We start from the raw sequence: 19,724 nt of genomic DNA on the forward strand, positions 1-19,724 counted from the left end.
ATACTCAGCTAAACTATTATACAAGAATGAGAGAAAGCATTTATTTTCAGAAAGTAAGAGTTTATAAGACTCAATTCAAACTGGAAAGAAACTTAAATAAGAGTAAGAGTAGAGAGCAAAAAATTGTCAAATAGGTAGACAAGTCTAAATGAGCACTGACTCCATAAAACAACAATAACATCTAGTCATCTGGATGCACAAAAATGATGTGCAGTAACACAAGATGTAAGATTACGAGATGGAAGAAGAGCACATGAGGTTTGTGTAATGCCCTTAATACAGTTTGGAAGGAAGATGGAGATAATTACTAACTTTAGACTTTGTTCAATCAGGTAAGTAAGCATTTTCAATTTTTTTCAAGTAATAAACACTAATGGAGAAAAAGCTTATGAAAGTCAAACTGGTAGGAAGAGAAGCTAAATTAAGCCAATAAAAAGCAATAAAGGAGGAAAAAGCAGAAAAAGGAAGATGAAAATTACAAAATAAAATAATTTCAAATATATCATCATAAAGACTTTTGATTTCTGGTCAGGGACGTAGACAGTCAGAAACAGCATTGCACCCACTCTTTCAATTAAAAAAGAAGAAGAAAACTCAGTCAAACTCTAAATGTGTGACTTTTGTTGAACCCAGAGAGGTGAGGTCAGAGGACTAGCCCCAAATTTAAGGAGAGACAAGGGTAGAAGCAGTCAGAAGCTATTGAGCATAATTCAGCTAGAATAAATATCAAATAGGTAGAGGCCTAGTGTGGTCTGGCTAGAGAGTGAGGAGCCCAGTGTGGCAGCAGAGTTCACAAACTTCTTCTCCATGGACCCAAACAGATACACAACAAAAAGATTGATGAGAGTCTTGAGAAAGAAAGGCCAATGGTACAGGCATGAAGGAGGGGAATAGCAGCCAATACAGGAGGGGCACTGACTCTTGCTGGCCTACTCTAGGTAATAAAAGGTTTAATCTGCTTGAAACACTAATCTCCTTGGGGCACTACAGAAACCTTTGTATCTGAGTAAGGGGCAGGACTGTATTTTGGGCCTAGCACTATAGCTGGTATAAGGCAGGAGAACCAAGAAAGCCAAATACTCAGATCCAGGGACAGTATAGCCTCAGAATGAGGCTTTATGAGAACAATAGGGCAGAGGTGTTTCCTGAGCCGCCTGCCAACTTCTTGTAATACGTAACAGTAGAATACTGCTGGAGGCCGACCCTTTCTGAAGTGCTGTGCAAAGGGAAGACCTAAAGATAGTGAGCAAACCCTTTGGCAAACCAGCCCTCAATCTAAAAATAAGATATTGCTAGAGGAATTTAAGCCTGTGGTGTAATGAGGGTAACCACAGAAACAACAAACCTCAAACCCAGCTCAACTCCTGACTATATTAACTCAAATCCCCCACCTTAAAGTCCTAGCAGAAGGAGAGGTGTGCACATACCCAGGCATAAAAACTATTTACTTTAGTCTACTGTCCTACACAAGATATCCAGTTTTCAACAGAAAAAAATCACAAAGCATAGGACAAGGTAAGAAAAAAACTAAACACAACCAAGACACAAAGCAATCACCAGAACCAGTTTCACATATTGTAAGAGGGTGCAGCCAGGGGGCCCACTGAAGAAGGATTTGTAAGGGGTCCAGAACTCAGGGTGTCCAGGAAATATTAAAAATCTGGGAGGTCTTCACCCCCACAAGTCTGAACTGGGGAATGGGACACATGAAGCAGGGCCAATGAGAGTTGTTTTGCATAGCAACAGTTTTACAAATAACCTCTAGAACGGTCACTTAACATATCTATAACTTTTGACCAGTTTCAGTGGCTATGTTAAATAGCTGTGGCCATGTTTTGAGCCAGGGAGATGGGAGTGACTTCAACCATGAAGTAACTGGGAGGCAACTCCCCCTGATTACAGCGCCAGTATGAGAGCTTGGAGATGACTGGTTCCACGCCATGTGGCCACACCTGCCCGGAATTACTATGGCAGCCCAGAAAAGCTGGAAAAATAGGGGAATGCTGGCAGGGTTAGTCGATTGTGGGAGGAGTTGGAAATGGGGCTACAGAGGAAGATTGGCGCTGGGTATTAAACCCAGGCACGGCAGCCATGGCAGGAAGAACCACACGGCTTTGGGTCTCCCTTAGTCACGCAGCTTAGGAAGCCGAAAAGCAAGATGTAGTGGCGATGCAGAGCTCCCTCTTAGCAGTTTGGAAGAATGAAGGAGACACACTGCGGGAAGGAAAGGGGTGAAAGCGCTCTTGCTGGTGGTCCATGAGAAGGTACAATGTGGTTTTGGATTAAGAACTGGAGATCCCAGTGACACAGCTGATGGTGCTGGGGACCAAGGGAAGCCTGCCAGCTGAGCACAGATTACTGGAAAGAACCAGAGGCTACCTGAGCCACAGACTTCTATTTCTTTTCCTGAGATATGGTACCCCAGACTGGGCAAAGGGGAGAAGGAAGGACTGTGTGTGTTTGTGGGTGTTTTAAGGGACTTTGGGATTTTAATGAAGACATTAAGTCATTACTCTTAAGTCTGTACAACTTTTGAATAAATAATTCCTTTCCTTTTCACCAATCTCTGGCATTGAGAGCTATAATTCCCTGGTGGCAGGCAAGGTGAACCTAGTACAGAAGGACCCCAGGAGAAAGCTGGGGGTCCATTCAGTAACATTGCACGACCCCTTCTCTGGTGGCCAATCAAGGAAAATCATGGGAGACCACATGAGCAGTAGCTTTAAAGTAATACAACTACTAACACATGTGCAATAAAAGTCCGCCAAAACTAGCCAGGAAGGATCCGCCCTATAAGAATAGAATCCCTCCAGCCCAAAGGGTCAATCTCTACTTAGAGTTGGTCTGCTCCCATGTTCTCTGCTATAAACTCTGTGTGTTCGGTTCAATTCTTTGTCCCAATCACCAAGAACCTGGTTACCTGTGCCCACCTGTGACAGTATGAGACAGATTTTGAAATTATCTCACACAGATTTAAAATAACAGTGATTAATATACTAGAGGCTCTAAGGAAAAGGTGAAAAACAGGTAAAAATCATATAGATAATATCAGCAAAAAAATGAAAACTATAAGAATCAAACAGAAATGCTAGAAATGATAAACACCGTAATTGATGTGAAGAATGCCATCATCAATGGCTCATCAACTCACAAAGTGGAGGAAAGAATCTGTAAACTTAACGATAAGTCAACAGAACTATTTCAATCAATAAGAACTAAAACACAAACAGCAAAATAATGGGGGGAAGAACAGAACATCCAAGAGTTGCTAGACATCAAGCAATCTAACACATGTGTAATTGAAACCCCAAAAGAAGACAGTATGAAATAGAAGAAATATTTGGAGAAATAATGACACAAGATTTTCCAAGTTTTATTACAGACACAATTCCACAGATCCAATTAGCTCAGAGAAATAACAAAGCAAATTCCGGTGCTGAGATTATACCCTAAGAACCCTGAAACACCAATCCAAAAGAACCTATGCAGCCTAATGTTCATAGCAGCACAATTTACAATAGCCAAGTACTGGAAGCAACCTAAGTGCCCATCAGCAAATGAGTGGATCAAAAAATTATGGTACATTTACACAATGGAATTCTACGCAGCAGAGAGAAAGAAGGAGCTTATACCCTTTGCAACAGCATGGATGGAACTGGAGAGCATTATGCTAAGTGAAATAAGCCAGGCGGTGAGGGACAAATACCATATGATCTCACCTTTAACTGGAACATAATCAACAAAAGAAAAAAGAAAACAAAATATAACCAGAGACATTGAAATTAAGAACATTGTAACAACAGCCACAGGGGAGTGGGGAGGGGATAGTGGGGAGAGGGGTTTATAGGAGCTACTATAAAGAACACAAGGACAAAATCAAGGAGGAGAGTAGAGGTAGGGGAGGGAGGTGGGACTGGCTGGGGTGGGGTGGAGGGAAGGGGAGAAAATGCAGACAATTGTAACTGAATAAAAATAAATAAATTAAATTTTCAAAATTCAAATTTATCACTTAAAGTTGTCCTGAGATTCTTTTTACTGTATCTATATTATCACTGGATCTATATAGGTGAGGCAAAAGGAGGTTTACTATTGTTGGTATGTGAAACACAGTTTATTCTTGTATTATTATTTATTATTGTATTGTTTTCAATATGAAAAATTGTAAACCTAGTGTAGACGCACTCTGTATTTATGTCCCTTTCATTATTCCTAAGTGTTTATTTGCACCTGCTTTCTTTTTTCTTTCTTAATTATACATATTTTTAACTTTTTAATATATTTTACTGATTATGCTATTAGAGTTGTCTGATTTTTTTTCTCCCTTTTATTCCCCTTCGCCCCGCTCCCCCCTCTAACCAGCATTATCCCCCCGCCCTTAGTTCATGTCCATGGGTCGTACATATAAGTTCTTTGGCTTCTCTATTCACTACACTATTCTAAACCTCCCCATCTATTTTGTACCTACTATTTATGCTTCTTATTACCTGTACCTATTCCCCCTACCCTCTCCCTACTGATAACCCTCCATGTGATCTCCATTTCTGGGATTCTGTTCCTGTTCTAGTTGTTTGCTTAGTTTTTTTTTTGTTTTTTAAGGTTCAGTTGTTGATAGCTGTGAGTTTGTTGTCATTTTAGTGTTCATATTTTTTATTTTCTTTATCTTAGATAAGTCCCTTTAACATTCCATATAATAAGGGCTTGGGAATGATGAACTCCTTTAACTTGACCTTATCTGGGAAGCACTTTATATGCCCTTCCATTCTAAATAATAGCTTTGCTGGATAGAGTAATCTTGGATGTAGGTCCTTGCCTTTCATAACTTTGATAATTTCTTGCCAATCCCTTCTAGCCTGCAAAAGTTTCTTTTGAGAAATCAGTTGATGGTCTTTTGAGAACTCCCCTGTAGATTACTAACTTTTTTCTTGCTGCTTTTAAGATTCTCTCTGTGTCTTTAACCTTTGGCGTTTTAATTATGATATGTCTTGGAGTGGGCCTTTTTGCATCCATCTTGTTTGGGACTCTCTGTGCTCCCTGGACTTGTGTGTCTATTTCCTTCACCAAATTAGGGAAGCTGTCTTTCATTATTTTTTCAAAGAGATTTCCAATTTCTTGCTCTTTCTCTTCTCCTTCTGGCACCCTATAATATGAATGTTGGATCTTTTCAAGTTGTCCCAGAGGCTCCTTACAATATCATTTTTTTGGATTCTTTTTTCTTCTGGTTGTTTTCATTGGTTGTGTTTTGCTTCCTTGTGTCCCAAATCATTGATCTGATTCTCAGCTTCATCCACTCTACTGTTGCTTACTTGTAAATTGTTTTTTATTTCCACTAGTGAATCCTTTGTTTCTGACTGAATCTTTCTTATGCTGTTGAGGTCCTCGCTGAGTTCCTTGAGCATCCTCATAACCATTGTTTTGAGTTCTGCATCTGACAGATTGCTTATATCCATTTTGTTTCTTTCTTTTTCTAGAGTTTTGATCTGTTCTTTCTGGGCCGTTTCTTTGTCTCCTCATTTTGGCAGCCTCCCTGTGTTTGTTTCTATGTATTAGGCAGAGCTGCTTTGACTCTGTGTCTTGGTAGCATGGCCTTATGTTGTAGGTGTCCTGTAGGGTCCAGTGATACAGCCTCCCTTATTAGTCTGGGTACTTCAGGTGCGCCCTTTGTGTGGACTGAGTACAACCTCCTCTTGTAGTTGAGCTTTGACTGCTGTTGGCAGGTCAATGGGAAGAGTTTATCCAGGCCAGTCAGCTGCAAGGACTCGATGTGAACACCAATCACCAACCTCCATCCTCCAAGGAGGATCAGCTGTGCAGGGGCAGGGTACTAGCACTCTAATGTGCTTTGTAGCTGCACTAGATGTGCAGGCTCTGCAGTTTCTTCGGTGGTACAGGCCAAGGTCATCCTCTACTTGTGTTCTGCCCAGTGCCACCCTTTCTGTGTCATAAAGCAATCTGAGATGGCTGCTACTTCTGCTGGGCTTAGAGTTTCCTAGGCAAAGCCAAGCTGTGAACCTAAGCCACTGCTCTGCTGGGCCTATGGCTACTTAGCAAGATGAATGGGGGCTGGGGGCTCACTGAGGCTGGCTGTTGCTTATGTGAGATAATTTAGGAAGTTGTAAAGTATGAGCAAAGACCAGACATTCCTATGGAAAACCATAGTTAACATCTTGCGTGGGCCCATAAGTTGGGTGGGCCAAAGCCTCAGGGGAATCGCCAGAGAGAGGCAAACAGTGTTAGCCAGGTTGAAAAGTCTCAGATATGGCACCTGTCTGCTGGCTCTGTGGCTCCTTGGGGGAGGAAGGTTTAGAAAAAGAACAATGGCCACTGCCCACCTTTCTGTCTGGGAGAAAGCTCTCCCCCAGCTCTCTCCTGGATGCCAGACACTTGAGTTCCTCCCTATTTTCCACCGTTGCCTTTCTGGCTGCTACCCCTGTGCCAGAGATCAGAGGGTTGAGTCTGAGTAAGTCTGTGTGCAGGTTCTTTATGAACTTTTTGGGACTCTAGAAGTCTCTTCCACCAACTCAGTCCCTGCTGGTTTTCACAGCCAGAGTTACAGGAACTTATCTTCCTGGCACAGAATCCTGGGCTGGGGGACCTGGGAGGCTGGGACTCCTTACTCCCAAGATATCTCTCCTGAATTTTTATCCAACACACGTGGTTGTGGGACCAGCCTGTTCAGCAATCCCTGGCTCTGTGCCTCCTACCTACCAGCCTAGATGGATTTGGTTTCTTTAGTTCTGTAGTTGTTGGATTTCCATTCAACTCGATTTCTGATGGATTTGAGTGATGGTTCTGTAGTTTAGTTGTAATTTTGACGTGGTTGTGCGAGGAGGTGAGCCACATTTACCTCTGTGTTGCATCAGAAGTCTGTCACCTTCTTTATTTTCTTGAGGTTTGCCTTATCTTACCAAACTGGATATAAGAAGACACAGAAAACCTCAAAAGATCTACAACCCTTGGATCAATAGTTACTCTTCTCACAAAACAAGAGTGTTTAAAGAAATAAATTCCAGCAAATATTAAGGTAATGGGTAATCCAATTTTACAAAAAAAATTCTGAGGACAGAAAAAGATAAAATAAAACCCATCTCATTTACCTTGGGACAAAAAATCAGGAAAGCATCTCCCCAAAAAAGGAAAATACAGTACAATTTAACTTAGATACAAAAAAAATCTACAGTATTAAAAACCTGAATCCAGCAATGGAAATATGTTGTATGTGTTTCTGAGTGAGTGTTCTGTCACAAACTTGTTTGCTTTTTAGTATTTTAATAACTGTATCTCAGTGTAACTGGTTTGCTTTACAATCCTATATATTTTATTTGATGCATTAAAAAACAGTATTTTGAGGGGTCCATAAGCCTCAGACTACAAAAGTGGTTCACAGCCAAAAAATAATAATAAAAACCCCTGTTCTGAAGAAAGTCTTAGAGCTTTATACAAGGAAACATATGCAAGAATCTTCAGAGCAGCACTGATAGTAATAGCAAATTTCGTACAAAGAGAAGTGAGGCTCAATAAACTAAGATATACTCACTAGGTAGATTTTTCTAAAAGTCATTAAAAATGAAGGAACTGGAGCTATATGTATCAACAAGGACACGTGTGTTAATCTGGGTGCTGGATACATGGGTGTTTGATATAAAACTCTGTGAATGACCAATACAGCATTACCATTACACCATAAATTCCCAAGGAAGCCTTCATCCAAACCACTTAGCTGGAATTAATTCCCCCCTCCTATTCTCTATAAAATTTCTATCTAACTCTCTAATTACCATGTTTCTGAATTACATATTTCTCCAGTTGTATTAAGATATAACTGATATATAGCACTGTATAAATCTATAGTCTACAATATAATGACCTGACTTACATATATTATTAAATGATTACCACAATATTTAGTTAGCATCAATCATCTCAGATAGTAAATTATATTAAATATAGTTTGTGAAAGCCTGATTCCTCAAGTGTAAGTTCTTTGAAGGCTGGACAGTACTTTGTATTCTCAAGTTCTCAAAACCACATTTGTTGAATTCACCTATACCCAGTCTGAAATAAATCTTGAACATGGCTTAAAAGCTGTGTATGCATATTTAGTATATATACTGAAATACAATTTGATTATAAAAATAAAACTTCCTATTATAAAAATAGTTTTACTTTCCATAATTTTACTGTTATTTTTAATTGCCATGAAAAATATAAGAAAATAATTCTGAACAATGTGAAACAAAATGTATTTATTTTAAAGGACTTACATATTCATGTTATGTTCAAGTTGGAATGATCATGTCTGCTTTTGTACACAGGCATACAGTGATACATGAGTTAACTATGCCCCCTACTGACGAATAAGTATTTTTTGAAAATGAAGTAACATTACAGAGAATAGAGAATACAATCTGCACAAATGCACAATGTAAAAACCAAATGTACCTTTAAAACACAAATAGTTTTCATGAAAAGGGCCTTTCATATCTTAAATATATTTAATACAGAGGTTATTAGAGAAAGGGGGACTTAGGAAGACTTATAATTTTGGAATTGAGAGCTGAGAATTCCCATCACACAGTCTTAGGAAGCATTGTTCACATTATACTCTGTATCAGTGGTTCTCAACCAGAGAATTTTTCCAAGGACGTTTGACAATGTGTGGAGACATTTTGGTCAGTACAACAGGGGGTGGGAGACAGGGAGGCACTCGGTGCTACTGGCATCTAGCGGGTAAAGGCCAGAGATGCTGCTAGTCATCCTAAAATGCACAGCACAGTCCCCACAATAAAGACTTATCTGGTCCAAAATGTTAATAGTGTTAAGGTTGAAAAATTTTGCTCTATACGAGTATTCCTTCTTGAGTTGTGTAACAAGGCAACAAAGTCAAATGGGGTATTATGACTTGCTTAAACTTTGTTGAATGTGTCAAAGAGGTTAAATCTCTGATATCAAAGAAAACAATTTTAGCCCTTTTTATTTGGGCTACAAAATTGTAGTCTAAACAGTTTTGTATGTCCACCTTTTAGCTCTATTCTAGAGATGATACAATCTGTGCATAAACTTTTGATTTGTTAATGACATTTTTAAAGCTAGTAGGCTTTCCATACCTGTGTTTCCATTTCCATCATCCTTTGTTTTATTTCTCTTATTTCTGCCTGTGTTTCTGCTTCTCTAAGTCGAATGGTCATCAGTTCATCTTGTAACTCATTCACAGCATTTTTCTTAGGTGGGTCTTTCCATCTCCCAGTAGTACGAGCTAAGTGGCGCTAAAAGACAAAAAATTATATTGCAACAAATATTCCCAGGATCAAAATAATAGCTAACTTTACTGAGCAACTATGTCAGATCCAGTACTATATTAAGCATTTTATACACATTATTTTATTTAATTTCCAGAAAATCTAAACAGGCACTATTATCTTCATTATACATGTATGAATAATGGAAATTGTGATTAAATAACCTCAGAAAGATCACACTGGAGATCCCACTGCCAGTCAGTTGCAGATTTCAGAAAACTCAGATATAGGTCAATTTTTTTATACTGTGAATGAATTATTATAAACAATACAAATTTTACCCTAAATTTTTAATGAGATTTTCATATTTTTTAAACGAAATGCCAAGAAAAGGGGAAAAAATGGGGCTATTCATGAACTAAGGAAGCGCTATTAGAAGTTAAGAGCAGTGTTCTTAAAATACCTGTGGTGAAGGTACCGGTTTGTTTGCTTTTAATTTCCAGTTTATTGCTTCCTGATACTTTGCTAGGTGCATCACCTACCCCATATTCGGACCAAGATCACTATCCTGAAACGCTGTCTAGTTTTTGTTTCTTACCTCTCTCTCTTCTCTCTATGACTATAGATTCTGGGTTTTTGTTCCTTGTCAATAGTTTCCCTCATATGTGAATAAATTTGTTGGCATACAACTGGCTAAATGTCTGATTTATTTTATGAGATACTAATTTTTAAAAGAAGTTACAAATGCATAGACAAATTTACAATTGTGTCAGTCTTCTACATTTTCATGCTGAAATATGGATGTAAAATTAACAGAAAAAATATGTACTATATAAAGAATTATTTCCTTAAAGTATTTCCAGGAAAAGTTATATAAATTACAATGATATAACAATAAAAATATGACTTGACCTCTATTTTATCTTTTGTTTAATTATAAGAGTTAAAAAAGGGAGAAACAGCTTAAAGGTACGTTCAATTTATAAATGCTCTCAGTTGTATACATTATACAGGGTCTTTCATATTTAAATTCATATCCTAGTGTTGGTCATCAACTACTTTAAACTCACACAACATAAATACTCAGGTTTTACCTTCTTTTAAAAAAGCACACAAAATAGCCCTGACTGGTGTGGCTCAGTGGATTGAGTGCCAGCCTACAAACCAAAAGGTTGCTGGTTCAATTCCCAGTCAGGCACATGCCTTGGCTGTGGGCCAGGTCCCCAGTTTGGTGCATGTGATCTCTCGCACACTGATGTTTCTCTCCCTCTCCCTCCCTCCCTTCCCCTCTCTCTAAAAGTAAATAAATAAAAAATCTAAACACACACACACACACACACACAAAACACATTGACATACCTGCCAGTGTTCCTCTAAATCTCTGACCTGTTGTCTAAGTTCTTTCAAGCCCATAACAGCTTCTGCTTCTCTCAGTTTCACAGCAATGAGCTCTTCCTGAAGCCTTACAATGTTATTCTCATCAGGAAAGGAGTTGTTTCTCTAAAGCAAGAGAAAATTTAATTTAATTTTTAAATTTAAAGAATGAAATAAAATAAAGCATATAAAATAAAGAGCTATTTTGTCCCATACGTAATTATAGTTAATTTTACACAATTTTACTGAGATATAATTCACAAACTATGAAACCTACCCTTCTAATGTATACTCATCAGTAGCTTTTAAGAGTAGTCACAGGGCTGTGCAACCATGATTGTGATCTAATTTCAAAACATTGGAATCACCTCCCGGAAGAAACCCTACACCCATTACCAGTCACTCCACGTCTCTCCTCCCCCGCAGCCCTCCGAGACCCCTAATCTACTTTCTGTCTCTATGGATTTGCCTATTCAGGACATTTCATGTAAATGGAATCATACATTCTGTGGCCTTTTATAACTAGCTTCTTTCACTTGGCATGTTCTCAAGGTTCATCCCTTTTTATTGCCAACTTATGTTACAATATATGAATATATCACATTTTATTTATCATCAGTTGACAGAAATCTCTGTTGTTTCCACTTTTTTGGCTAATATGAATAGTGCTGCTATGACTATTGTGTAAAAAGTTTTTGTGCGGACCTATGTTTTTAATTCTCTTGAGTATATATCAAGGAGCGAGATTGCTGAATCAGACGGCAATTCTACAGTTAATTTTAAGAAATTGTCAAACTTTTCCAAAGCAGCTGCACTGTTTTACATTCATACAGGAATGTGCGAGGGTAACTTACTTAATTTTGAGAACACAGAAGGTCTAATTCTGCTTTGTTTAATAAAATACTAATCAGTGTTATAAAGCAAAAGGATTAAAAATGGTTTTCAACATGGCAATAAATTGACTAACCTGTGATTAGGGCTCCAAATGAATCCTAAACATCATTTATATTTAAAGACTTATGGAAAGAATAGTCTACAATCTCTGTACATTAGTCACTATGTCAATAGTCACAAAATTAAGACCAAGGTGATCTAAGTATTTGTTTCAAGGGCACAGTATTTAGATTACTCTCCTATCATACTGAAAGACCCACCTTAGGATATAGGGTATCCTTGTAGTAAACTACTCTGGGGAGCGACCAAGAGATCCTAAATTAGGCCCCCAGTAAAATTTCCTTAGGTAAACTGAGGTACTAATGAGATTACCCTGAATCTATAAAACTTTCTATCTCTCTAAAATATTTCATGTTACACATGAAGATTTTAGCTCACAGTGATAATGGAATAAAGTTATTCTCGCCAACTACATATTTTTATAATGAATTTTAAATATTTCCTCTATTGAAAACCAGAAATTTATTGTATATGCATAAAAAAGAGAACCCTGCATGAAGAAATTAATCATAGGAAGCACAAAACCTTCCAATTTCCTTTCCTTTCTACTCAATACCATGAATACCAACAAAGCTACTTAAGTAGTCCATTTTTAAATTGGACTCAAGGACATTCCTTACTACCAAAAATTCACAACGAAGAGACCCAGATTGTTATCTAAATTAGGGAGCCCAGAATACTCCTAAATTGTAGTTAGAGACCAAATATTCTGTTAGGCATTTTCAAAGCATTCTTATAGGCTGTTTTCTCAATAAATAAGAGAATGCATTTTCTAAAAACAATATAAAAATAGCAAGCAGATTTCTAGCAAAATTATTCCACTTCTGACTGTAGTTATGCCCTGATCTATCTCATTAAGAAATAGTTAAGAACAACTTGAGTCTGTCATGTTTGTTATTTATGAGCCTTTGAGTCAATAGCTAGATATTTCCCAAGGATGAAAGGAACAAACTCAACACAGAGCCCAAGCCGTCAATGATTTTACAGACCAGCAAACAGAGTTTGTTATCTAGAACACAGACTCAAGTCTGAGATATAAGAAACTTGAAAGTTTGTATTTCCATTACTTGCCTAATCCTTAAAGTTCTTTAATGACTTTCAAAAGAAGTAAGTTAACTTCTGTGGTATACCTGAGGCTAAGATCTTCCTACATACCCTGAAGTGGCTATTGTATCTTGGAAAATTGCAACAGTTACACCCAGATGAAATTTCCCCTGAATGTTTATATACTAATCATATTCAACCTCTTTCAGACGAAGAAGATATTACAATATCTGAGGACAACAGTTAATTTCTATCCCCTAAGTTTCTCTTCTCTAACATTTAAATAATATTCATATCAAAATTGTCCTGGTTGTTTTCCTCTAAAAGGACTCTAACCTACAATTTACCCTTAAATATGGGGCTTTGAGTAATATGGCAACAGCAAAGAATAATTGGGAATCTTATTTTTTCCCATCTTCTCTCAGTAACTAATATGTAAGTTTCCTAACCTGTAAAAACACCAAGTCCAATTTAACTGCTCAATAAGTACTTAACAAGTATCTCGTACATATGCTAATTTGGGAATAACAGCATTTCTGTTGTTCTCACCTTCTCTAAATCCAGGACTTTATCCTGCATCTCCTTTAGTGCACACTGAGACTCAGCTTCACTCAGACGGGCTTGAACCAATTCTTTCTCTAGCTGCAGCACAAAATCTTCATTGTAGTTGGAACTGCATTTATGCTACAAATCATAGAATTATAGACACATACTTAAATTTCATGAAGCATGAACATAAAATAGAAATAAATGCAATTGCACAGTACAGTGATTAAGGGCAACCAAATAGTCAAAGTTCTATCTACCCAATATTTTCAGTATATCTCCTCCAATTAACTTTCCAATGTCTAGAAAAGTTCAGGTTTGATATCTATAAAGATGATCGTGTTATTGGGTGTTGGTACCTAGTTACTACACTAATCAAATCCAATTTACAGAAAATAGACATCTCTTTATCTTTCTATCCACCCAGATATGAAGAACCTGATCTGACTCTATAGGCCTGCACTGTACATAGTGTGGCCATGCGCCACACGTGCCTACCAAACACTTGAAATGTGGCTAAGCCAAACAGAAAGGTTCCAAGTGCAAAATACCAACTGGATTTTGAAAATGTGAAATACCAAGGGCAAAATATCTCATTAATAACTTCAGCATTGATTACCTGTTCAAATAATACAGGGTCCAGCAGAAGTAAGGCCTGCTGGAGTGTGGTCGGTAGGGAGAGTGAATGTCTCGCATGAGAGGGACAGCAATTTGAACATTTCACCTAAAATGTCATATGGTGTGCTTGAGTGTGACATTGTTCTGTTACAGAATTACATGCTTATGATTTTATAATAAAAAGGGGGTGTTATTTGTGCTGGACCCTGTATATTGAATATACTGAACATAATTAGTGAGTTAAACAAAAATATTAATGGTATCTGTAATTATTAATTACTACTTCAAATTCATATTTGTCTCACATTATAGTGCTTTTGTATAGTACTGTTATAGACTATAGAAGACAAGTACACATTTACTGAAAATTCTATTTTAACATAATAGAAATAAAAACAAGGGATCCACAATAACGTGAACCATCCTAAATCCCAGCAGAAAATGTATTTTCTCTTAGAAATGTAGATCGCTTTAAAGATATGCATGAAAATGGTTGCTAGAAGCGAGAAAAATGCAGATGCTGCATGAACACACTGACCACGGAAGCATGAAACCTTCCCATTTCCTTTCCTACTCTGTAATGTGACCAATGCAGTCACTTAATAAACCCCTTTTAAACCAGTTTCTATACACAAAGTGTTCTAAGAAAGCAAAAAGATATCTAATTCACCACAATAAAAGATTTCCTAAAATAAACTATCACTTCACATTTAATTCATGTATTAAAGAAAAAGTGGCAACTCAAAATTTCAAAATAAAGCTACAGAAAATAATCTCCTACTGAACTAGCATGCAGAAAGAATGGTTTCTTTTTACTCTTCAGTACATTAGGAACAAAATAGATGTCAAACTAAAACTCTATTAAAAAACTATTAAGTACTTAATTAAAACATAGGGTACTCCCTTGCCCCAGTTACGCAAAAAGATGACGTCATTTTCAAAAATAAACAGTTCACTTATTAAGCAAATGAGGACTTTTTAATTCGGTGTGTTACACATTATTTCCTTTAGTAATCTTCTGTTAAAACATTTCAATACAAATACATCTGCAACAGGTATATCACTTTAGCAAATACTCACCTTACCAAATAGGGGAAAGGCACTCTTGGAATGACCAACTGCAGGTTCCGTAATTTTTGTTTAACGAGATCACAGTTATTTTATAAATAGTACTAGGTTGTTTTGCCCTTATTCTAAAGCCCTGAGAACTGCAGTTCAGGTCTGTTTGCCAAGACTCTGTATTAGGAGATCCCCGGGAAATACATCAAACACAAATGGCCCATATGAGAATGGACTCATTGATCTGGTATAAACCAAACGACCCAACCAAGCGCAAGCGTGAGCACACACACACACACACACACACACAACACTGGAAGACATTTTTTTCAAAAAAATTTACAAAACTTCTAACTGTCCTCTATTGTTCCAGTGATAAATTCTAAATTCTATAGTTTACACATTATTTCTTTCACACTTTCCATTTGTTCCTCAACCCACTGAAAACTAGCTTTAGTCCTTGATAAAACTCCTATTACTAACAAAAAACTCAACGAAAGCTGTTTTATTCAGCTTTTACCTTCACTAGTCAACTGACCACTCTTTTAAAACTTTCTCCTTTCTTAGATTGTTAGTCTTCCATGGTTCTCCTGCCTGTCTTCTCTGTCTCCTCTGCCAATTCTACTTCAGATGGGTATCAGTGTGTGTGTGGGGGGGGTCACTTAGTAGTCCCAGAGGTTTAATACTGTGTTTTCTCTCGATCTGTTAATTTTCTTATTTTGTACCTCAACCCTACATGACTTCACCCACTGTCTATACGGACTGTATCTGTAGGCAGTATCAGAAACTGTCTATATGTATTAGATATTGTCTTTATAGAGTCTACTTAGTCAGTGAATGAAATTACCACGGAAGAATCTATAAGATAGCAAAAAGGTGATGGAAGGAAAGAGAGACAGGCAGAGGAAGAGAGAACATACAATGACAGAACTCTAGGGAAATTGAGTGAGAGAGAGGTAGATGGATGGACAGATAGGTGGATCTGACTCTCAAGTCCACATTTCCAGCCCAGATCTATTAAGCTAGATCCATATTCAGAACTTCCTACTGGTCTGTATCTGGTTGACCTCATATTTATCTCATGTTTAACATGTCAAAACTGAACTCCCCATCTTTTCCTCCTAATGTATTTATTATTTTGTTAACAATCTCACCATCTAATATATGGCCAGGTCAAAACTTTCCCTCTTATATTCAACCCATACCATTCAATCACAAAACCTGAGTCACTTTTCCTTTCTTCCAGATAGCTCTTGAATGTGCCTGTTCCTCTCCACCTTCGTTGTCTTTGTTTTTACTCATGCCCTCATCTCTTTCTTTGCATCATTACAATAGTCCCACACATATCCCCTCCTGTTATAGATGTTACAGTAGGTGGGTATTATTATTTAACATTTTATGTTACCTTTCACACTAAATTGAAATGAACAGAAGGCCCAAGGAAGTTTTGAATCCATGTTTATTATAGAAACATGTTCCTGAAAATTATACAAACGTTGATACTTTTATGAAGTATTCAGAATGACTCTAACTCCATGAAGCCAATTTCACCCTGGCCAATTATATTCATATGCATTTTTATTGGACAAATAGTATTTTCATTGAAATTAATTCTTAATAATGATATGGTCTCTCACTATACAGAGATTCTGCACTTCAGTATTGCAGCTTTAAGAGTCAGAAAAGGCTCTAGCATTTGTCTGGCTGGTTGACTGAAACATACACCAAAGGTGACCCACAATGAGTAAACTGGAAATGCTGGACATATCTTGGTTTAATGTAGAAGGAAAAATTGATGACAAAGAAATTTGGGGAAGCTGTATGTAGAGAGTCCTCTCTGAGTGGGCCGAAAGCATGAAGAAATTTATGCTCAATGGGAATGTCACTGAAGGGTGGGCTCAGTAGAGACAGTTTAAAGCCAGTTGGATAGGATGATCCATTCTGTGGATACGGTCAGCTGCCTCCCCAGCCACCCCTGTCATCGCCCAATAACGGGCTTATGAACAATGTGGCCATGGTGACAGGGGTGGGAGTTATGGATGGGCTCAACAACATGGACTTCCACTTGCCAAGGCTGTAGCTACTGCTGAATGTCTAATCTGTCAGCAGCAGAGACCACTGCCCAGCTCCTGACGTACACCATTCCCTGGGGTGATCAGTCAGCTACCTGGTAGCAGGCTGATTATACTAGAGGGCTTCCATCATGGAAGGGGCAGCATTTTGTTCTTAATGGAATAGGCACTTTCTGGGTATGGATATTGTCAAAACTACCATCTGTGGACTTACAGAATGCCTCATCCACCAGCATGGCATTGTACACAGCGTTTCTTCTGATCAAAGAAGTCACCTTACAGCAAAAGAAGTGCAACGATGGGCCCAACCTCATTGAATGTACTCGTCTTATCATGTTCCCTAACATTCTGAAGCAGATGGCTTGGCAGAACAGTGAAATGGCCTTCTGAAGACTACTCAGTTAGAGTGCCGGCTAGGTGGCAATACCCTGCAGGGCAGGAGCAAGGTTCTCCAGAAGCATGAATAGGCTTTGAATCAGTGTCCAATATACGGTGCTGTTTCTCCCATAATAAAGACTCAGACATACAGCAGTCAGGAAGTGGGAACAGGAGTGATTCCGCTCATCGTTACCCCTCATGACTCACCACCAGCAAAATATCTGCTTTGAGAACTTTTACTGTTGGTCTAGAAATCTTTGTCCCAGAGGGAGGAATGCTCACACCAAGAGACACAAAAATAACTTTACTAAACTGGAAGTGAAAACTCACCTGGCCATTTTGGGATCCTCATGCCCTGAATCAATAGGCAGAAAAGGGAGTCGTGGTGCTGGCTGGGGAGACTGATCCTGACTACCGAGGCGGCACTGGACTCCTAGGCCACAGTCGGGATTAGGAAAAATGTGGCTGGAATACAGGATATTCCTTAGGGTCTCCTAGCATTATCATGCCCCATAATTAAGGTCAATGAAAAATTACAAAAACCTAATCTAGGAAGGATTAGGGAGGGCCCAGACCCTTCAGAAATGAAGGCTTGAGTCACCCCATCAGTTAAGGAACCATGACCAGCTGAGGTGCTTGTTGAAGGCAAAGGAAATACAGAGTGGGTACTGGAAGGAGGCAGTCAGTCATAAATGAATACTAGCTACCACCACCTGACCTGTTACAGACACGAGAACTGTAACTGTCATGAGTAGTTCCTTTTAATTTTGCTATGAATATGTTTGTATTTCTATATCTATCTTCTTTCCTCTTATTCCCTTATGTAATATAAGATACATTAACTTTATATCACAGTACTATATAAGTATTGTTAATTTTACATCATAATATTTAAGTTACAGGATATTGAGAAAATATCACTGAAGGACTTGACCTCCTCTTCTAGGGAAGGCATTAGTGCATTTTCAGTTGTGTGCAAGAGAACTGTATCATGTTAGGCAGAATTATGACCTTGTTGTTGTTACTGTCTTGTGTGGAAATTAAGTACGGTTTAAGGAGATGCGCATGGGTGCCAAGTTGATAAGGGTTGGGCTTATGATGGTTAATTTTGCATCTACTTGGCTAGGCCATGGGGTGCCCAGGTCAAACATTACTCCTGAGTGTGTCTATACGGGCGTTTCCAGATGACTCGGTAGACTGCTCTCCCCACTGAGTGGGCATGGTCTACTCGGTTGAGGGCCTAAATAGAACAAAAAGAGGAGGAAGGTAAAATTCATTCCCTTTCTGCCTGCATGAACTGGGATACTGGGCTCCTCCTGACCTCAGGCTGGGATTTATACCATTGGCTTCCCTGGTGCTCAGACCTTTGGACTCAGACGGGAATTATGCCACTGGCTTTCCTGGGCCTCCGGACTGCAGATGGCAGATTGTGCCCCTTCTCAGCCTTCATCATGGTGTGAGCCAATTCCTCACAATAAATCTGTGTGTGTGTGTGTGTGTGTCCTATTGGTTCTGTTTCTCTGGTGAACCCTAACACAAGGTAAATTTTAAAAATAAGGTGAATTTATTGATTAGGGATTTTATTGTTGTTTTTTGTTTTTGGTCCATTTCATATTTGACCAATTGAAACTTTTGCAGATCCAAATTTTGTCAGGAAAGTGACACTTGTGATATTTCTGTCAACATTTAGTCTACTAAAAATTTTACCTTAACAGCTTAAGCTCCTTGTAGTTTGGTTTTTTATTACTAGCAGTCTATGCCACTGGCTGAGTAAGCTGGTAGAATGAAATAATGGAATAATGTTAATACTATTCCTGAAAATAGCTACCACTGGTTGAGTATTCACTAGGCACCAGGCATTATTCTCCAGCAGAACAATCCACGTAAGCCCCAACCACACTCTCTTGTACACAGGACAACTGAGGCGCAGAGAAGTTACCGCTAAGTGACTTGTCCATGGACACACAAGTGAGTGGCAGGGCTGGCGTCAAGGTGGCCTTGTTAAAAGATGCTTCTGTGGACAGTAAACTATCTGTTTTTCCCACAGGGAAAAAAAGTATTTATAGAACAGGTTTTAAAGTTTATAGTGATAATGACGATGATGATAGCAACTAATATCTAGTAAGTACTGATTATGTGCTATACAAACGCTAAGTGCTTTGTATTCTCACTGAACCCTCACTGCTTCTTTATTTTACATTTATTATCTATTAAAGTACAGTTGACAGACAATATTATATTCATTTCAGGTGCATAACATAGAGGTTTGGCATTTATGAACCTTACAATGTGATCACCACAGTAAGTCCAGTAACCATGCAAAATCATTATAGTATTACTATTTTCCCTATGCTGTACATTACATCCCTGTGAGTTTACTAATAAAGGTAACTCAAAAGACTCAGCAAGGTCAAACAGCAATCAGCATTTCTGTTAATTGGGA

The 19,724-nt window shown here is 38.3% G+C and overlaps 1 protein-coding gene across 11 annotated transcripts in view; it reads right to left on the minus strand.

Moving 5' to 3' along the window:
- EVI5 (ecotropic viral integration site 5) overlaps positions 1-19,724 on the minus strand; it is a 205,230-nt gene that overhangs the window by 75,592 nt on the left and 109,914 nt on the right. For all 11 annotated transcript variants that reach the window (XM_045199567.3, XM_053920057.2, XM_053920054.2 and 8 more), the window contains 3 exons: positions 13,158-13,292; positions 10,596-10,736; positions 9,105-9,263 (listed from right to left, as the gene is read on the minus strand). In XM_045199567.3, the coding sequence (XP_045055502.2) occupies positions 9,105-9,263; positions 10,596-10,736; positions 13,158-13,292 (435 nt within the window). The remainder of the gene's footprint in view (positions 1-9,104; positions 9,264-10,595; positions 10,737-13,157; positions 13,293-19,724) is intronic.

The sequence above is a fragment of the Desmodus rotundus genome, chromosome 3 (genome assembly GCF_022682495.2).
Source record: "Desmodus rotundus isolate HL8 chromosome 3, HLdesRot8A.1, whole genome shotgun sequence".
NCBI lineage: Eukaryota > Metazoa > Chordata > Mammalia > Chiroptera > Phyllostomidae > Desmodus > Desmodus rotundus.